Genomic DNA, 18,455 nt, shown 5'->3' on the forward strand with positions numbered 1-18,455 from the left:
AAATAAAGAATCTTCTCTTTCGATTCCTGGAAAAGCTCCGACAGCTCTTTGCCGTAAAGGTCAAATACATCATGAATGACACTCTCGAATGGCAATGGTGCTTCATTGGCCTTGCATGAAAGATAGTGAATCAACTCCTCGTCAGTGGGCTGAAACTTGCCGGATGGAATCTTGGTAATGGCAGAGTCTTCCATGTTGAACCTTCTTGAATTTTCTTTAGCCTTTCTTTGGAAAGAAAGGATCTCAGCCTAGATACAGAGAGTACAGCAATAAGAAAATAATCGAGAAAATCAAATCCACGGGACTCTTTCCTTCTGAAAACCAAGTTACAGCGATTAACAAGTTGCAATTCTGAAAACGAGGATGGTTTTGATTAAGAATTAGGATTTTACCTTCGGAGGCGAAGACAATGACTGGTTTGCAGAGCTTGATTTAGAGGAAGAAGGGCGGCGACGCAGAGCCCGAGAACTCAATGGTTCTGCTCTGGCTAGGGCGGCGGCGGTGGTTGTTTTGTTATCGGCGATAACGGTGGTAGGTGCTTTGTGGCGGCGTCGGCAGCTTAGGCTAATTTTCGGGTTTGAGTTGGGGGTTGTTTCTGAATGTGAGTGAGGCAGCAAAGCATTTGATGAAGGAGAGAGATGAGGGCCCGGAGAGATTTTATAGGTCAAAAATCCCCTGATCAGATTTGGAAAGTAGTGACTTGGGAAGCAAACTATTAGTAAAAATTTCATTATTTTATTTTATAAAACTTCTTTTATTTTATTTTATTCATAATTGCACTTAACCGCCGCTATAATTTATTATTTTATAGTTTTACCCATATATTTTATATTACTATTTATTTATTTATATAGATTTGTACCCAAAATGAAAAATATTAAACCGTCCTTTCTTTTATCTAAGTGACTCAAGACTGATTTCATGTGATACCATATGTATATATATTTTTTGGAAGAGTCCCGTGAGAGAGAGAGAGGAAGACACACATAGAAAACCCAACATCAAACCACAAAATATTCATATTGTGTAATTTATTTGGTTCAAACTATATCATCAAACCAATTCAATAATCTAATGGAATCAACTTGGTGGATTGAAACATTCAATCTGGCAAGTCATTCATAGGTCAACGAAATTGATTAAATTCATATCCGATTTGTTAAGTTAATGAATTATCAAATTCGGATCGCCAACAAGTTATGGAATTGAATGTTTTAATCCATATCTTATTTAACTTGGATTTGAATCGAATTGAATTTTGATTAAAATCATATTCACTTAACATATATATAACATAGAGTGAGTTTATTTAATATATAGAATGGTGCATAATATATACATAATCAAATTAATATATTGGTAAATAATTAATATATATTATATAACTAATATATATAACATCCATATATATTGTAATGTAACGCACGATTACCTATAATTCTTATTTTGCAATTAAAAAGACGGCAACCGTTGCTGAAATCACTTTTTTTTTTTTTTTGGGTGTCCTAAATGCATTTTAGATATTTCGGTCTTCAAATTGAAGAATTGTCCTTATTTGCTGGAAAAATGTGGGTGGTTTTCTTTGAGCACGGGTTATTTGCAGATTTTGTATATAGCAAAGTTTTTTTTTGGGCTATCCTTGGAAGGTTCTTCAAGTTGTTTAAGCTGGTTGTAGGCTTTTGCCTGTTGTAACTCATTTTGGTGCCCTCTGGGGCACTCCTTGTACATTATTCACCTTTTCTCTATACCTTTTCTCTATATATACAAGCTTACTTTTTAACTAAAAAAAAAAAAATTTTGCACTTACCCAGAATAGCATGAATAAATTTTCAAATTAATAAAAAAGAAAAAAAAGAGTCATTTTCAACCTCACTGAACAAACGCATGACAAGGAAGGTCTCACTTCTTCACTGATGTCCACCAAACACCTGGGTGTGGAGCTCTTCACGGCTCTCTCAAGGACACTGTGATTAAAAAATAGATGCAGTTTTTTCTTTCTAAGACTAAGAATGGGAGATAGAAAATTACAGAGAACAAAATGACAGAAAATCCACAAACTAGTCTACAATATCAGTCCCCCAAAGAAATAAAAAAGCACATAGTGCATAGAGATCTCTCATTGTTGGAGACATTACCAAAAGCTTCAGCCGAAAGTCTTAATAATATTATAGAGTGCTGAATAGGTTCCAAAGGCCGACGATACAACACCTACTGTAATAATAAGTACACAGAGCGACACCTACCAAAAATAAATAAAAATTGTTAATAAAAAACTGAGTCATTAATTAGCATAAGCAAAAAAGAGTATATAGGTCAGACAAGTCAGGTTCCATGAACTGCATCCTTTCATGTTCTACTACTTTTTTAAATATATATATATATATATATATATATATATATATATATATAGTCAGCTCCGTAGCCTTGGACATGCAGGAAACTAAAAAAAAAAGGGTATTCACCAGCAGTAAGGGAAAAAGTGGCTGTTCTAGGATTTCATATCCTCTCGTCTTCTTGGTAACCAGATATATAACATTTAGTTTTGTTCCCTTTGGTAAGAAAATTGTTAGAATACAAATTTTCTAAGAGGTGGACTGGTGGTGTGATGTCGATCAAATATAAAGCAACAAATATAGAGAGATTTAATGTTAGTCCAAACTTGTGATTGATTTTGTTAAGGGAACAATTGAAGCTCTATGGCAATTTTGGTCTTCATTTACGTTTGGATTGAGATATTTGGAGGGATAGTGAGAGAAAAGAAAAGAAAGGAAAGGATAGGATAGTGTAGATTGTGTTTGGGTTGTTTAAAATGAGAGAAATGATAGTGTATCCAAACGGAGTAGTGATATTAGAATTCTTACAAGTCATTTTTACTCAATAAACACGCATGTTCATTTCAGATAAGCTAATAATTTATTAGCCAATTTAGGTCAATGAGTGGGGAGAGTAGACTGGTATGAGAAACCAAATGGAATATTAGTGAAGCAACCATGGCATGTGGGCTAGTGGTACCTCTTCTTTTCAAGGTGGAAGTTAAGACGGTTTGGTCTCCCCAAAAGCATTGACAGTGGGAGTTATTTTCCAGGGAAAGAAAGTTAGCGAAGCAAAAGGGCATTCTATTCACATGCAAATAACTTATTATGGATCACTCATTTTGTAAATACGAGTAACTATTTTATGGCTGCTTGATGAAAGATTCGAACTCCCCTCTGTCGGGGCCATACACCTTATTAGAACAATCTTCTTGTATTTTATTGGTAACCTAGCAAGAGAAAAGCTAAATTCTAAAGGAGATATGGAATCAATTTTAAAATGGCACAAAGATTCAATTCTGATTCAACTTTTGTACAATGCAGTACAAGGTAATATTTCTCACGTCGGTGCCAACAACAAAAAGTTTTGAAGGATATAAGATGGGGAGTTAAAGCATGAACTATTTCGTTTAGACCCTGCTGGGACAACTAACTACCACCAATGGTTGTTTGGAAGAAACCTGCCCAATAGAGATGGACCAACGTCTTTCGGACACTATGCACACTATGTCACAAAATCAAATGCCTATAATGCACACTTTTATACACTATGCAACCTTTCTCACAAAATCAAATGCCTATAATGCTTGGCATGCAGTTGCAGATAACATGAAATATGATTTGGAAAGGGGGTAAAAGTTGCATAACTAACAAAACTAAATGGAATTATAACTGCATCAGTGTAGATAGAGGGGAAAAAATTGGATGTACCTGAATACGATTTACTTTTCCCTTCATGATGCTCAGAAAACAAGCACAAGGAAGTATCAAGGTCTGCCATAGAAGTTTTAATTACTAAACCAGGCTTGGTTTGTTTCAATTTGATTTATTTGAAAGGAAAAAAAAAAAAGCAAGAGAATCCAACGGGCAGAGATAACCAAAAAAAAAAAAACTTACTACTAGCATTGTGAGTAAAGATCCAATCAGTGCCAACACCAGACCTGTAAAATGAGAAAGAGATACAGTGATGCTATAATTTAATTGTTGCAAAGTAAAAGTGAGAGAGAAATAAAAAAGTAAGGGATATTTCCCAAACAGTACAACATCTATGAAATGGTTTAGCAGGACCAACTAATAAATGAGTTTTGACCAAGGTTCTAAACATAACATCATGTCAACAACCCAGGATGAAGACTTACCGAAGAAGGGGATGGTGAGACCCACAATCAAGGTAGAAATCACCAATGCTGTTCTAATGATAATTGCATACACGTGAGATTTGACATTGTTTGACGGCATCAATTCCTCCAGACTCATTGCCACCGGAGATAAGGTTAATGCATATTTGGTTCTAGTTGAGGAAAAAAGAGAGCAAAGCTGCAAATACTACACCTCAAATAGATTCACTTCCATGCTCATTATGGAAGAATATAAACTGTAGTAATTTTTCTCTCATTTACCATATAATTCTTTTATACCTACATTTTTATCTGAAATCTGAACTATAATTTTTTTTTTTTTTAATTAAGTCATTTCGTGTCCCATATAAATTGTTCCAAATAGAATGGTAATAGATGCAAAGAGTTACTTTCTGCTACAGCATTTGTCCACATATATTTATTTTTTGGAAAAAGGATATTTGGTAAATGGATTAACTACCTGCAGAAACAAAAGGCAAAAAGCAACTATAAGTTAAAACCACCAATTCACAAACTGAGATTTAAAGGCTAATATCAAAACATGCACAAAAACAACTCATAACAATGAAACTTTAAAGTGAACTGAGCTACAACTCAACTTGGGATTTTTTGCACCCATTGATTCACTGAACTCAAACTATAATTAGAGCTCAAGATCTGGGTGATTAACAGTGGGGTTGAACCACTATCATTTTAATAGTGAGTTTTTTTATTACATGACTGATGTATACATATGAAAATGAACAAAAATTTATAAAGACTATATAACACCACCATCCTTCATGGTACAAAAGCTATCATTGCCATAAAATGAGCATTCTCAAAATGCAAAAATTACGATGAATGTGTAATAAGACCAGAGAGGATAAAATTATAAATGAACACATTCATAAATACTTGAGTAGCATTAAATAGATTTCCAGAATAAACTGATTACGATGATTTGACATGCTATAATGGAGATTAATAAATGTACCAGAGAGGAAGAGTACCATAGTCCATATTGAAAGGTAATGCAATAAGAGTCGGAAGACCAAAACTAGCAAGAGCTGAGATAGCAAGGAAAGATATGGTAATTGTAGAACAGAGTCCATGTAGCCGACCGATTAGTTGGCACAAGTCTTTTGTGTTGAGTTGAGATGATTTTATGAGTTTCTAACTACTTCTATTTTATAATCTTTATTTTCATTGTAAGTAGAAGAATCACTAAAGTGCACAAGAAAAGAGGATAGCCCAAGAACACACAAAATTTACGTTTTAATGGCCAGCCATTTCTAATGAGCTTTATTTCCTAGATACCCTGACAATAGATAAAGCTAAAAGAGAGCACAATTCCCAGTTGGAATGTGTCACTCGACTTATTTGACTAAAAAGGTATCACAGTTGTAGGAAAATAACAATAAACAGTTTTACCCAAAAAAAACAATTTATTGAATTACCATTATATAAATACAAACTTTTAGAAGAAATTTAGATTAAAACCATATCTGCATAACGTAGTCCACACAATTAACACAGTTGCAGGAATAAAATGATAATGAATGAAATAACATTTGCATACATAAGAATTCTTAGAAGATATTTAAAACTATGTTATACTTGACCTACCGTAGTCCATACGGCAATTTTTGAGGCAACCAAATCTTTGGGCATATTAAGAGTGAATTGGGAATATGTTGATTCTCCAAACATTGAGTATCCCATCACAGCAACTCCAGCATACAGCAAAGTACAGATACCAAAACTGCAATCAAAAAGAATTTTGAGATAAGAATAATAAGACAAATTCTAAAACTATAAGGAAGTCCAATGTAGGGATATTAGAATCTTTAGATGCCATAGTTTAATAAGCACGGGTACTTCGTATCGGATGCAGCACTCCTAGTATCATGTTGAACACCTGTCTGACATCTTAGACATGTCAATAATTTAAAGAGTAAAATATAATATTTATGTTAAATTTACTAATACGTTTTATTACATTTAAAGAAGTGAAAGAAAAACGCATCGATGTTTTATTAAAAAAGGAAGGATGGAAGAAAGAACGAAGTCAAGTACACAAGATCCATTTGTAAGTACAGACATGCATAAACATAGTTCCAGGCCCTCAGCATGCCTGTGTTTGTGCAAAATAGGTGATTGATACTTGCTATGATTCATAAATTACCCTATGTAATTTTACAGCGTTAGATTCTTTAATAAATAATAAATAAACATTTTCCATATATAAAAGTATAGCTTTGTTGGCATTTCCATCCTTTTCCATGTCCTACATTTTAAAGGTTTCCAAGTCAGCATGTCCGTGTCCTCTGACTTCCTGACCACATCTTATTTTGATGTTCATGTTTCACAAATTATAGCTATTGGTTATTCTTTGTCCCCATTCTCATATGGTACTCATAAAGCAGACATAGTGGCAGGATGCCAGTGTGGTTTCATGCAAGGATTATCTGAACTAATTGTCAACCTACTCAAGAGAGGATATTGTGAAGGATTCTACAGGTAAACAAACTTTAAGAGTCATAAATACTCTGTTAAAATGTTTGAAGTTTCAAACAGAAATGTAAAGATGATAAGCATTTATCTGATCATGTATATTGAACAAATAACTATTTTATAATAAAATGTGTTTTAACCTCTGAATTTTGATGAGACATGAGATGATTCAGTATTTTTAGATACCTAGTTAATAGGACTGCTGGAAATTGGTTACGGTTTTCCATTGAAGTGTATATATTGGGAAAGACAGCATGTCCTGAGTAGCAGAAGCCATATAGACCAATAGCAACAGGAAAAGTAGTGAGATTCAGCGTTGTCCCTTTGTCATACAAGCCAACATGATCCACCAAGCCAACCCAAAACAAGCAGATGACCACCAATACTGATGCAATTACTCCGCCAGCTGGAAACAAAGGAAGAACAATTAAGAATTTTTCATGATGCATTTGGATAATGCAGGTCAAATTAATTGAAATGCACACCATACACAAATAAATACCCAAATACGTTTTGGCACGAATGAGAAGACTTGGAAAACTTTTTTAAGCTTATAGATCTTTAACCTACCAAAAAGGCCCATAAGGGTCTCAGCATCACGATGCAGTCTAATTAACCATTGTACATACAGTTTAGGACCCAGGCCTGTATTCAGATGACCATAATCATCTTATCCCGTTATAATAGCTGCGGCCTAAATAATGGTGGGACTTTGCATTGCAGCATGATAAGTATCAATCAATAGAGAATACTTATCACTTCTCTGTCACCTAAAGCAATCAACTTGATTTACCAACCAGGCAACCACCACGTGACAGACTGAGCAACTGTTTCACCCGTTCCATGCAATGACAAAATGGAATCACTATGTTATACAGCAATTTTAACTGGTATGAGAATGCAGTCCTCCCAGATCCATAATGTAGCATAATGTGACTGAATATAGAAAAAATTGAAAGAGTATAGCTGAGAAGATTAAAATCTAAAATTTGCTCAAAATATAATGCTAAGAAATAATATAGTCACCAGATATGTAACTAAGAACACTCAGGTTACGGAGCCAAACAGTAGGAAGAACAGCAAGCGTCGCCAACAATGCGAACAGATGGTGTGAGTCTAATTCAAATCCTCCCAAATTTAAATGAGCACTTGGAAATAGTGATGACAAGTTGTCGCTCTCCAAAATTAAGTAGTCTACGCAAGAAGCCTGCAAGGAGAAAAAATCTGGATTGGTGACCTGCAGTGCTATAGGAATATAAATGATGCTTAGCAAGTCTACGAGATATGGATGATGTTCCCCAGCACTTAGAGAGAGAGCCAAAATCTTATGATTATATTCCACATTTTAGTTAAAAAATAGGGAAAACTACATATAGGTAGAATTAGGAGTATTAAATAACAAAATAGTTTATTTTAAAAATTCATTTTTCAATTTGATTGAATTAAACAAAATAATTACAAATGCATCAAGAATTTTTGTTAAGGTCCAAAATACCCTCTAAACTCTCATTCCAAAATATCAAAATATTCTTTTTAATATCATCCATTTCAAAATACCAAAATATCATTCTTAATATCATATAATTCCAACATATATATATATATATAAAAGGAAATTATCGGATCTTGATATGTGGTTTTTGTACTTGAAGGAAGCGTTGTACATTAGAGAAGAAAATCCATAAAAAACGAATCGAATCCATTGCAACAAGAGACGATCTATTACAGAGTCCCTTACAAACCTAAATTTATTTTACACATTCGCTATATTATTCTATCGGTGTAGGTACAAAATATGATAGCCTCTCATTTGTTATAATCTACAATACCCTCTTCCAGTGGTTCGTCTTTTCCTTGTTGATTTCCATAGATTAATTCCTTCCTACTTGGATACACCCCATAGGGTTGTAATAATCTGTTCCTCTTCTAACTCTTTGATTTGGGTTTGAAAAAGCAAGCTAGAAACTCTTGAGAAGACCTGCAAGAATCTCTCTTTTCTTTCCTAGTAGCTAGTTAGAATACTTTTCTCCAACATTGAGAGGACCTGCAATGGACTGATTTCAAAATTACCTCACTTCTTTTGGGGAGTTTGTTTATTTTTTTACTTTTTAATTTTTATTCGTGAATTTGGTCTTAGTATAGATTATGCACTCAATCACTTTGAACAGATAGATAATTTGGGACAACTTACTTTGATATATATATATTGGAGAAGGAAATAAACAGGAATTAAAGAGGCTTTAATTTGGAATTATATTATCTTATGAAGGATATTTTGGTATTTTGAAATAAGAGTTTGGAGGATATTTTAGACTTTAATAATAATTTTTGATGTATTTGTAATTATTTTATTTAATTCAGTCAAATTGAAAATTGAACTTTAAAATAGACTATTTTGTTATTTAGGACTCCTAACTCTACCTATACGTAGTTTTCCCTAAAAAATAATTCAACAAAATATCAAAATGATGGGCGCATAAAAACCTTTGCTGGTTTAGAAGGGGAAAGAGAGAGAGAAAAAAAAAAAAGAGCAAAATGCTTCACGGAATTAAAAATACTACTCTTACTGGAAATATAAGCAGCACTTTTAAATTAAAAAAGATGGATACTTTTAACTGATTTTGTAACAAAAGGTAAAATAATGTATAGCACTGTTTCTGGCAAATTATTTCTTTCCCAAAATTCTACCTGCCAGGTCCTATTTTGATTAAGAGCTGCTAAATATACTAAAAATTTCACCAGACCAATTAACCTGCTGACTTGGATCAATAAACTACTTAAATTCACAACAGATGAACTTGGTTCTCCATGGTCTTTATAAGCAACCATGACATATTGTAGTCAATGAAAAATGTTATAACCAAGCATTTTCCATTTTCTGATATCAAGCAAAGAGCACAAAGGAGTAAATGCCAGAAAAAATTGGTGACACCCACTTGAGAAAAAACGCCTAAGCGTGATAACTCAATATAAGAAAGTTTTAAATTTTAAACTTAATAATGCGTCACCTTATGAACTTATATGTTTGATTTTACCAAATTTTGTACCAAGCTTGGTACCTAGTGATAATTGTGTAAAAAAAAAAAGGACGAAGAAATTTGGGGTTTTATTTATTGTATTATTTATTTATTGTACATAGATAGGTCAGATACATATTGTATTATATACACAGACATTTTATCTATTGCATTATTTATTTTTGTGTATTAGGGTAGACAAAAGATAGCTCATTTGATGTAAAAGTATAATATTATGTTGCTTATGACTAGGAGACTCATTAAACTAGAAAAGGAAAAGAGTACTAACATATTTATATATATTTATCTTTAAATTGAGAACTAGATATCTTTTTCCCCACTGAAAGAGGTGGGTTGGTGTCAGGTAGGCAGCCGGCAGTAAAATTTAAGTCAATCCTTTATGATGGATTCTTGTTATAATAACAAAACTAAAAATAATAAAAGATAGAAAATAAGTTTAGCAACATGGTATATAGGGACCTTAACGGGAAGATGTAGTGAACTTATGGATACGAAAAAAAAAAAAAAGGAGAAAAATCAACATAGCTTGTCTCCAAGAGACTAAATGGAAAGGTGAAAAGGCTAGAGAGATCGGTGAAGGGTATAAACTTTTCTATTCGGGTGGTGAAGATAATCATTGGAATGGGGTAGGCATAGTGGTAGACCATTATATAAGAGATAACGTGGTAGAAGTTAGAAGACAAGGAGATAGACTAATAACTATAAAATTTGTTGTAGGTACTTAGTGCTATAGCCTATATATAATAAATGCCTATGCCCGACAAAGAGCATTAGGCGAGAACACAAAAAAGAAATTTTTGAAATCACTAGACTTAATGAATACAAAGTGTACCAAGACATGAAATCATATTTATAAGCGGTGAATTTAATGGGCATGTAGGAGTTGAGAGAACAGGATACACAAGGATTCATAGAGGGTATGGTTTTGGGGTAAGAAATGAGGAAGGAGAAACACTTTTAGATTTCGCGAAGTCATATGACTTAGCCATAGTAAATACATTTAAAAATAAAAATAAATAGAAGAACATTTAATAACATTCTAAAGTGGTTTAAATAAAACACAAATTAATTATTGTCTATATAGAAGAGGGGAATGGAATGTGCATGTAAAGATTGTAAGGTAGTTCCCGGTGGGTGTCTAACAAACCAACATAGACTATATTACACTTGTCAATCAAACGAATTAGACGCCAAAAAGCAATGAGAGGCCAATAAACCATAAGTGGAAGGAGTTGAAAGGAGATAAAAAGATGACATTTAGAAAGCAATTTGGACAAGGAAAACAATGGAATTCGAATGAAAACATAAATAATTTATGGTCCAAAATTGCATCATACAAAGAAGGTAGTTAAGGAGACTCTAGGAGAGACTAAAGGTAAGAAATTTATCGAAAAGGAAAAATATGGTGGTGGAGTGAGGAGGTACAACAAATTGTTCAAAATAAAAGAAAGAGCTTTAAAGAATGGCAAAAAAATCAAAAAACAAGAGGATTTAGAAAAATCTAAAAAATTAAAAAGTGAAACAAAGAAGATGGTAAGCAAAGCTAGAGAATATGCGTTAAATAGAGTGTATGAAAAATTGGGTACAAAGGAAGGTGAAAAAGATATTTATAAATTAGCAAAAAGTAGGGATAGATTGACTAGAGACATGGATCAAATTAGGTGCATTAAGGATATAGATGAAAAAAATATTAGTTAAAGAGAAGGACATATTAAATAGATGGAAAGAATACTTTCAACAACTCTTGAATGAGGAACATTCTAAAGAAGAAATTACACGTGATGAACATAATATGAGAATGATAAATAGGATCAATAAGAGAGAAATAGAGGATGAACTTAAAAAGATGGGTAATAACAAAGCAGTGGGGCCTAATAACATATCAATAGAAGTTTGGAGAACTCTAGGAAGCGTGGGAATAGACTTGCTAACAAGTTTATTCAATAAAATTTTAAAAGAAGGAATGATACCTAATGAATGGAGGAAAACTACGATTGTCCCAAATCACAAAAATAAAGGTGATATACAAAATTGTAGTAACTATCGAGGAATAAAATTAATGAGTCATACAATGGAATTGTGGGAAGGGGTTATAGAACAAAGGGTAAGGAATGAAAACACAGTGTTCAAAAATCAATTTGATCTTATGTGAAGATCTACTATGGAGGCCATTTACTTAGGCATTTGATAGAAGAATGTAGAAGTAAGAAAATAGATCTACACGTGGTTTTCATAGACTTAGAGAAGGCATATGATAGAGTTCCAAGAGATATAATTTGGTGGGCCTAACATAGAAAAAGAGTCCCTTTAAATCTTATTAGCATTTTTAAGGATATGTATGAGGATACAAAGACTAGAGTCCATACTGTTTGTGGAGAAACTAACAATTTCTCTATAAAAGTAGGGTTACACCAAAGATCAGTACTTAGCCCATACCAATTTAGACTAGTCTTAGATGAAATAACAAAAGATATACAAGAAGACATGCCATAGTGCATGTTGTTTGAGGATGACATAGAGTTGGTGGATACCTCAAAGGAAAACTTGAGTATAAATTAGAAACTTGGCGAAATGCACTAGAGACAAAAGGTCTAAAAATTAGTAAAACTAAAACATAATATATGGAATGTAAATTCATTTAAGAATCGGAAAGTAACAATATAACAATAGCAATCCAAGACCATAAGGTCACTAAAAATCATCATTTTCGATACTTAGGATTATTAGTACAAGAAAATGGGGAAATAGATGATGATATTACTAGTAGCGTTGAACTAGGTTGGACTAAATGGAGACAAGCTAGTGGTATTTTATGTGATAAAACAATACCAACGAAGTTAAAAGGAAAATTTTATAGGATGGCTATTAGGACAACAATATTAAAAGAGGCAGAGTGTTGTTGAGGTGGATGATAAGAGTGACTAGGAAAGATAGTTTTACTAATCAAAATGTGAGGGAGATTCTAGGAGTAGCACCTATTAGCCATAAAATTTGAGAAAATAGACTTAGGTGCATGTACATATAGAACTTAGGCCCGTTGATGCACCGAAAAGGAAGACTAGTTTGCATAGAAGGTAAGAGAAAGTGAAGACGGCCAAAACAAATATGGAATGAAGTAATTAAAAATGACTTTAAAGCATTAAATATTAGAGGAGACATGGTAAATAATATAATAGAATGGAGAAAGAGAATCCATGAGGCCGACTCCATTAATTTGGGAAAAAGGCAAGGATATCCTATGATGATGATGAAAATTGGGGTTTTAAATTGGAGCAAATAGGAAATGATTTAAAGAAATTCACACACATCATGAAATGTAATAAAGAGATAGCTAAGTTCTAGCAAAGGAACAGACCTTTATCAAATATATGTTTCTTATCTTTTACATATTATCTGTGTAGTTTGCCAATCAACAATGTCTCTACGTACTAGCATCAAGGATTAGAAGTAGCCATATAATGGTTCTACCTTGATATTTAACCCCAAATTTAAGTGTTCCAAATATCACTTGTAAATGACATCACGAGTCATTCAGTTCTTATATCAGTTTTTAAGCCGTGGAGACACTGTTGAGGGGGGTAAAAAGGAAGAATCAAAGAAATCAGACAGTCAAAATACATTAATTAAGAGGGTTTATTTTATACTAATTTTAAAAAGTTTGTCTCCTTAATGGTATTTTTTTTTTCTTTTTTGCCGACGATGGTGGTGTTGGGCCTTGTACAGCATCCCATAATCCACCACCGGATACATGCAGTACCCCCATCTCATATGCACCGGGCAATTACTGGAAAAATTCCTGGGGTGGCCCCAGTGGGATTTGAACACTCAACCTTTAGATTGTGTGGTGAGAAATGAGAATCCTTAATGGTACTTATCCAGATAGAGTCTCATGCAACTTTTAGGTTGACATGGCCAACGTACTTGTGCAGTTGACGATGGCAATGCTTCACAGGGAGGGAAATGAAAAATGCTCAACAGGGCCAGCAATACAGAGGCTAACTGTAGCCCACTAACATGACAGGTCCATGAAAATAATTTTTTTAATTTTAGTTCTTTCACGTCTGCAGTGCTAGAGGCAGAAGACCACTCAAATCTCCCTCTTTTCCGAATATAAATCATCACAATCACCAAATCATGACATATCAGCATTTGAAAAATGATCAAGAAACACCGGGCAATAGGTTCAACTTGGTCGAAAAGTGATAAATAAAGCAGCCTGATTGATTAAATTTACAATCTGATTCAATATCGTTCTTTATGTTAAGTGGTAGCTCCCAAGTTCCCTCAACGAAGTTGACATAGCTCTCAATATATAACAAGAAAGTGAACCCATGATCACATGGTCATTAAAGATAGAAAAATAACTGATTCATAAAAGCATCAAAGGGCTGTGGCAATTCCAAACAAAAGTCATATGTACATGAATGAAACTAGCACATGGTCTTTGGTCAGTTTAATGTCTCACAGACAAGCTATTAGTCAGAGATTCAAGTAGGAAACGGACATTACGCTCCAAACTGAAGGACTAAGCAAGACCTGGGTAGTCCTCACTGAAACAAAATGCATGTGTTCCACGTACCTTGCGTAGATTTGAAATTTGTCTGAAAAATGCAATGCAACTATAGTAGGCCTCAAAATATGGATAAAAGTAATACAAGGATAAAAAACAAATGTGTGCGCACACACGCACTCAATTTAGCCAGCTGTACTTACATATAACTCCACGTATAATATTATCTGCAGCCATGAAAAACAACACAAAACCAAACACACAGTCAGCAGCCCGTAATGCATTCCTGTAAATTTTTCAAAAAATCAACAAATAAAAGAGATAGTTCTCCATTTTTTGCTTTCAAACTTTTACCATCTGGAATTTATCTCTCCCTTCATAATTTCTGTCAGAAAATAAGTCACTTCCCATCATTATTTCTGCAACTCTCAACAATTATCTTTCCATTTTAAAAGCCAATGCCATAGAAAATATTAAATTTTCAGTCTACACAACTTAGATATATATTTCACCCAATAGATCATATCGTATTGCAGGAAAATTATATAGAAATAGAACTATCAAACATTGGCATGGATGTATAAACTACTTGTTATATGAATTATATCAAATTATTCCATTAACTCTGGAAATTGATGAAAGATGGGAATGAAGAAGCATTGCAATGAATAGAACAACTTTTCAAATTAAGTTGGAGAAAGAACAATGCTGTAAATCAAAGGTTTTCTTGCTCCCCTGCCATAAGAGGGCCAGAGTTGTGCCTTTTTTTCTTTTATAGAGCAAAAAATTCTGTATATAAAGATTACCAAACCTCTTTTAATTTTTTGCTTCTCCAAACAAATTTGTTGAATATCTACAAAACAATATATGAGAAGAAAGGAAAAGAAAGAATTAATGAGACTTACTGAGATGGCGAAACGTCCCGCAGTACCAAAGGCAGCCTGACCAATATCCGGGTAAGTCTCAAGCCTAGGTTCGCTATCCAAGCAGTAGCGCAAGAGGATCCCAGTGTAGAGAGAAAGCAATCCGTAGATAAACAATACAGAAAGCCCAACCCATCCTCCTTCTTTAACAGCATAAGGAGTAGAAAGAATTCCAACTCCACATAGGACATTCATGCCTTGGTGAAACCACAAGAGAAAAAAAAAAAATTATTTTACCGAAATGGATTTGGTACAGTTTACATAGAACTGGATGATTTGTCTTCATGAGAATGAAAACACAATTTTATATGGCAGTTCAACTTTACAATTTACTTTTTTTCCATCAAAGGATATTTAACCATCTGCACCTTCATTCAACAAAAGTGAAATAAGATCATGTTCTATAACATACCATTTAGCACAGCTTGGCCAAATGAGCTATGGCGAGAGATTGGGGCCTCATGTGAGACCTTAAAGGATTTCTGGTCAGAACTCGCCTTCTTTACAAAAGATTTCCTTGATGGAATAGGAGGAGGCAAATAATGAGAACTACGCCTTTGCTGTGGCTGTTGCTCGTCTACTGCGGTTGGTAATAGAGGTTTAATCAAAGGGGATGAACCAAAAAATGAACTGCCAAATCTTGATAATGTAGGAGTGCCCAAAAACTGAAGACTTGGAGATTGTACACTAGTATACAGATCAATTGATTGCCTGAAACATTGATTGAAACAAAAAACTATTAAGTGTCTGAGCAAGATATATGAGCAGTGCACTATACAGAAAAAAACTAACATATCAGGATATTGAGTATAATTAATTAATTGATACACCTAAGAAATAAAGACTTTTATACCATTTTCAATACATACATAGTTTTTATTAATTAGCATATAATTCAATAGTTTCCAATATATATGCTAATAAAGAAGGAAGCAACACAGGGAAAAATATTCAACAATTACAACCATGATAATAACAACAACAATAATAATAATAATAACTTCAACTCTAATGTTTCAGCCAATATCCCAAATTAATGCCAACACAAATTAAAACTCTCGGTGGACTTCTTTTCCTTTTCCTTTTTTCTTATCTTTTGTTGTGTGTATTTTGGGTGTCCGCAGAGTTGTCTTTTGTCATTTTTCGGAACCAAAGATCTAAACTCTAAAGCACTTCTGAATGCCAGAAATCCCCGTCCCAAAAAATAACGACCCAACTCTTTTACTGGACTACAAACATCACTATAATATTTAGGTTGAAAGGTAGGCAATTATGAGTTTTTGTGATAGACATTTTGGTGCTTGACCAGGGAATTTTAGGGTCTCCAAAAATTGTGACTAGAAAGTCTAGTAGACAAAACATACCATACTCCGCACACACCAAAAATAATAAAGCAGAACATAGAAACAACTAATGAAATTTTCTTTTCCCTAGTTGAGACTCACACGCACACCCACTTTGCAGACTTGAACCCTCGACCTTCTATTTTGGAAGGCCGTGAAGTACCTACCTTGGTAACAACTAATAAATTTGAATACAGTATAACATAAAAACAACACTTACCACACACGAGAGAGAGATAGAGAGAGAGAGGGAAGGAGGGAGGGAGGGAGAAGTTTACCTGTAAGTTTGAGGCCATGTGGTGTTGTAAGAATTGGGTTTGCTCTGCTCCTGGTTTCTATCCGAATTAGTGGAGGAATCTGAATAATTCCCATCATCTTCGTGAATTTCCTTTTCCTCATGTTCGTCCTCGCTTTCAATGTAAAAGCTCTGGTCAGAAACTGCATTCTTCATTTTCTCTAAATCTCTCTGCTCAAAATGCCTTCTTTAATGTGCCAAACCTTGATATGTCAATACATTCAACTTTTGTCAACAGCTGTTTCTTTCAAATGAATTAAACAGCAGAATCCCTTTTCCCAACTACTTGGGGTCAGCGAATAAGCAGATATAAGAATCTTATATAAAAATTAAATTAAGGGCTGTAAATTTTCATTAGAACATAAATTTTCTGAACTCATAAATTTGGATTGAAAGTTTTATTTGAATGAAATTTCCTAACATAATACAGAAAAAGAAAGGAAACATGCATACATACACATAAAAGTGTGCATTTGTGTGTATATCTATATCCATCTACAAGCTTTTGAGAAGCTGATTGAATTATAATTAAAAAAAACAGAGCAAGAAAAGGAGATGCGCATTTGTACATAAAACCCTCTCTCTCTATATATATATATCCTCTAAATCATCAACAATCAAAGCAAACTTATCCGGAAAATTACAAGCGGCGCTTTCATTCATCCAGAAGAAAGAGGTAAATGAAATCAGGATATAAATTTGAAATTAGTAGCTAACAAAAATCTACAAACATAAACAAATACATACATACAAATATATATATATATATATAGATATAGATATATTTATGCATATACTCAATACTCGTATATGTGTGTTATGTATGGGGACGATTGTGTAAAATTACGGGCTAAAATGATTGCTTAATTCGGAATATGAACGACATTCTCGGTAAGATGAATTTCAAGAGTTGGAATGTTCGACGTGAAATCCAGATTTAGAACCGAAATTCTAATTCAAGTAGTACCTTAGCTATATTTGAGAGAGAGACAGAGGGTTTTGGAGCTAGAGAGATGTTTATACCTTCTGAGAGGGATGGTTTCTGTGAATGTTGCAGACAAGTGAGGATTGCGAACGCCTCGGGAATGAAGAAGCTCTGCTTTCTCTCTCTAGAATAAAAACCACCTGATTGTTTCGCTGTCAACCTATATGTACAAGTTCGTATATCTCTCCCTCTCTCCGTTAGCTCTTTTTTCGTGAACGTTCAATTCAATCTTGGTTTCCCGGTAACCTCTTTTTAGTGTCGTGATTAACACGCGCGTTCCTCCGCGAGCTAAATATTTTTTTTTATACGCTCGTATTCCTAAAATTCAGGGGTAAAAAGGACATTTAATCTTGATCACCACATGTAATAAAAGTAGAGTGTAATTTACCCTTTAAATTTACCATAATCATACAGAGGTGTGGAGAAAGGGAAAAAACACTTAACTTTCTTTGTTTTGTAGAAATGATGAAGGAAAAAAAAATATATATATATATATATATAGGACGAAAGATAAATAAGCTATTATAAAAAATTTAAAGTAAATATTATCTTAAATTATATAAGTTTTTAATTATAATATTATAAATATTATTAGATATAATGGTAAAAATAATTAAAACTTTTTATTTCATTTTCTCCTAACTAATACAAGTTTTTATTTTATTTTCTTCTATCCAACCAAACAAAAAAAAAA

At 33.5% G+C, this 18,455-nt stretch overlaps 1 protein-coding gene across 1 annotated transcript; it reads right to left on the reverse strand.

Moving 5' to 3' along the window:
* Positions 1–1,818: 1,818 nt before the first annotated feature.
* LOC132271090 (amino acid transporter AVT1C-like) lies at positions 1,819–17,950 on the reverse strand. The gene is made up of 13 exons (XM_059772353.1): positions 17,800–17,950; positions 16,760–16,979; positions 15,551–15,849; positions 15,121–15,335; positions 14,419–14,442; positions 7,694–7,874; positions 6,854–7,073; positions 5,776–5,915; positions 4,608–4,627; positions 4,172–4,313; positions 3,930–3,973; positions 3,744–3,806; positions 1,819–2,239 (listed from the first exon to the last, which is right to left on the reverse strand). The coding sequence occupies exons 2-13, from the start codon at positions 16,930–16,932 to the stop codon at positions 2,144–2,146; spliced, it is 1,617 nt and encodes a 538-aa protein (XP_059628336.1). The 5' UTR covers positions 16,933–16,979; positions 17,800–17,950; the 3' UTR covers positions 1,819–2,143.
* Positions 17,951–18,455: the final 505 nt, after the last annotated feature.

The sequence above is a fragment of the Cornus florida genome, unplaced genomic scaffold (genome assembly GCF_030987335.1).
Source record: "Cornus florida cultivar Cherokee Brave unplaced genomic scaffold, ASM3098733v1 CherokeeBrave_3.0.0_Hap2_Chr08, whole genome shotgun sequence".
In the NCBI taxonomy this organism is placed as follows: Eukaryota; Viridiplantae; Streptophyta; class Magnoliopsida; order Cornales; family Cornaceae; genus Cornus; species Cornus florida.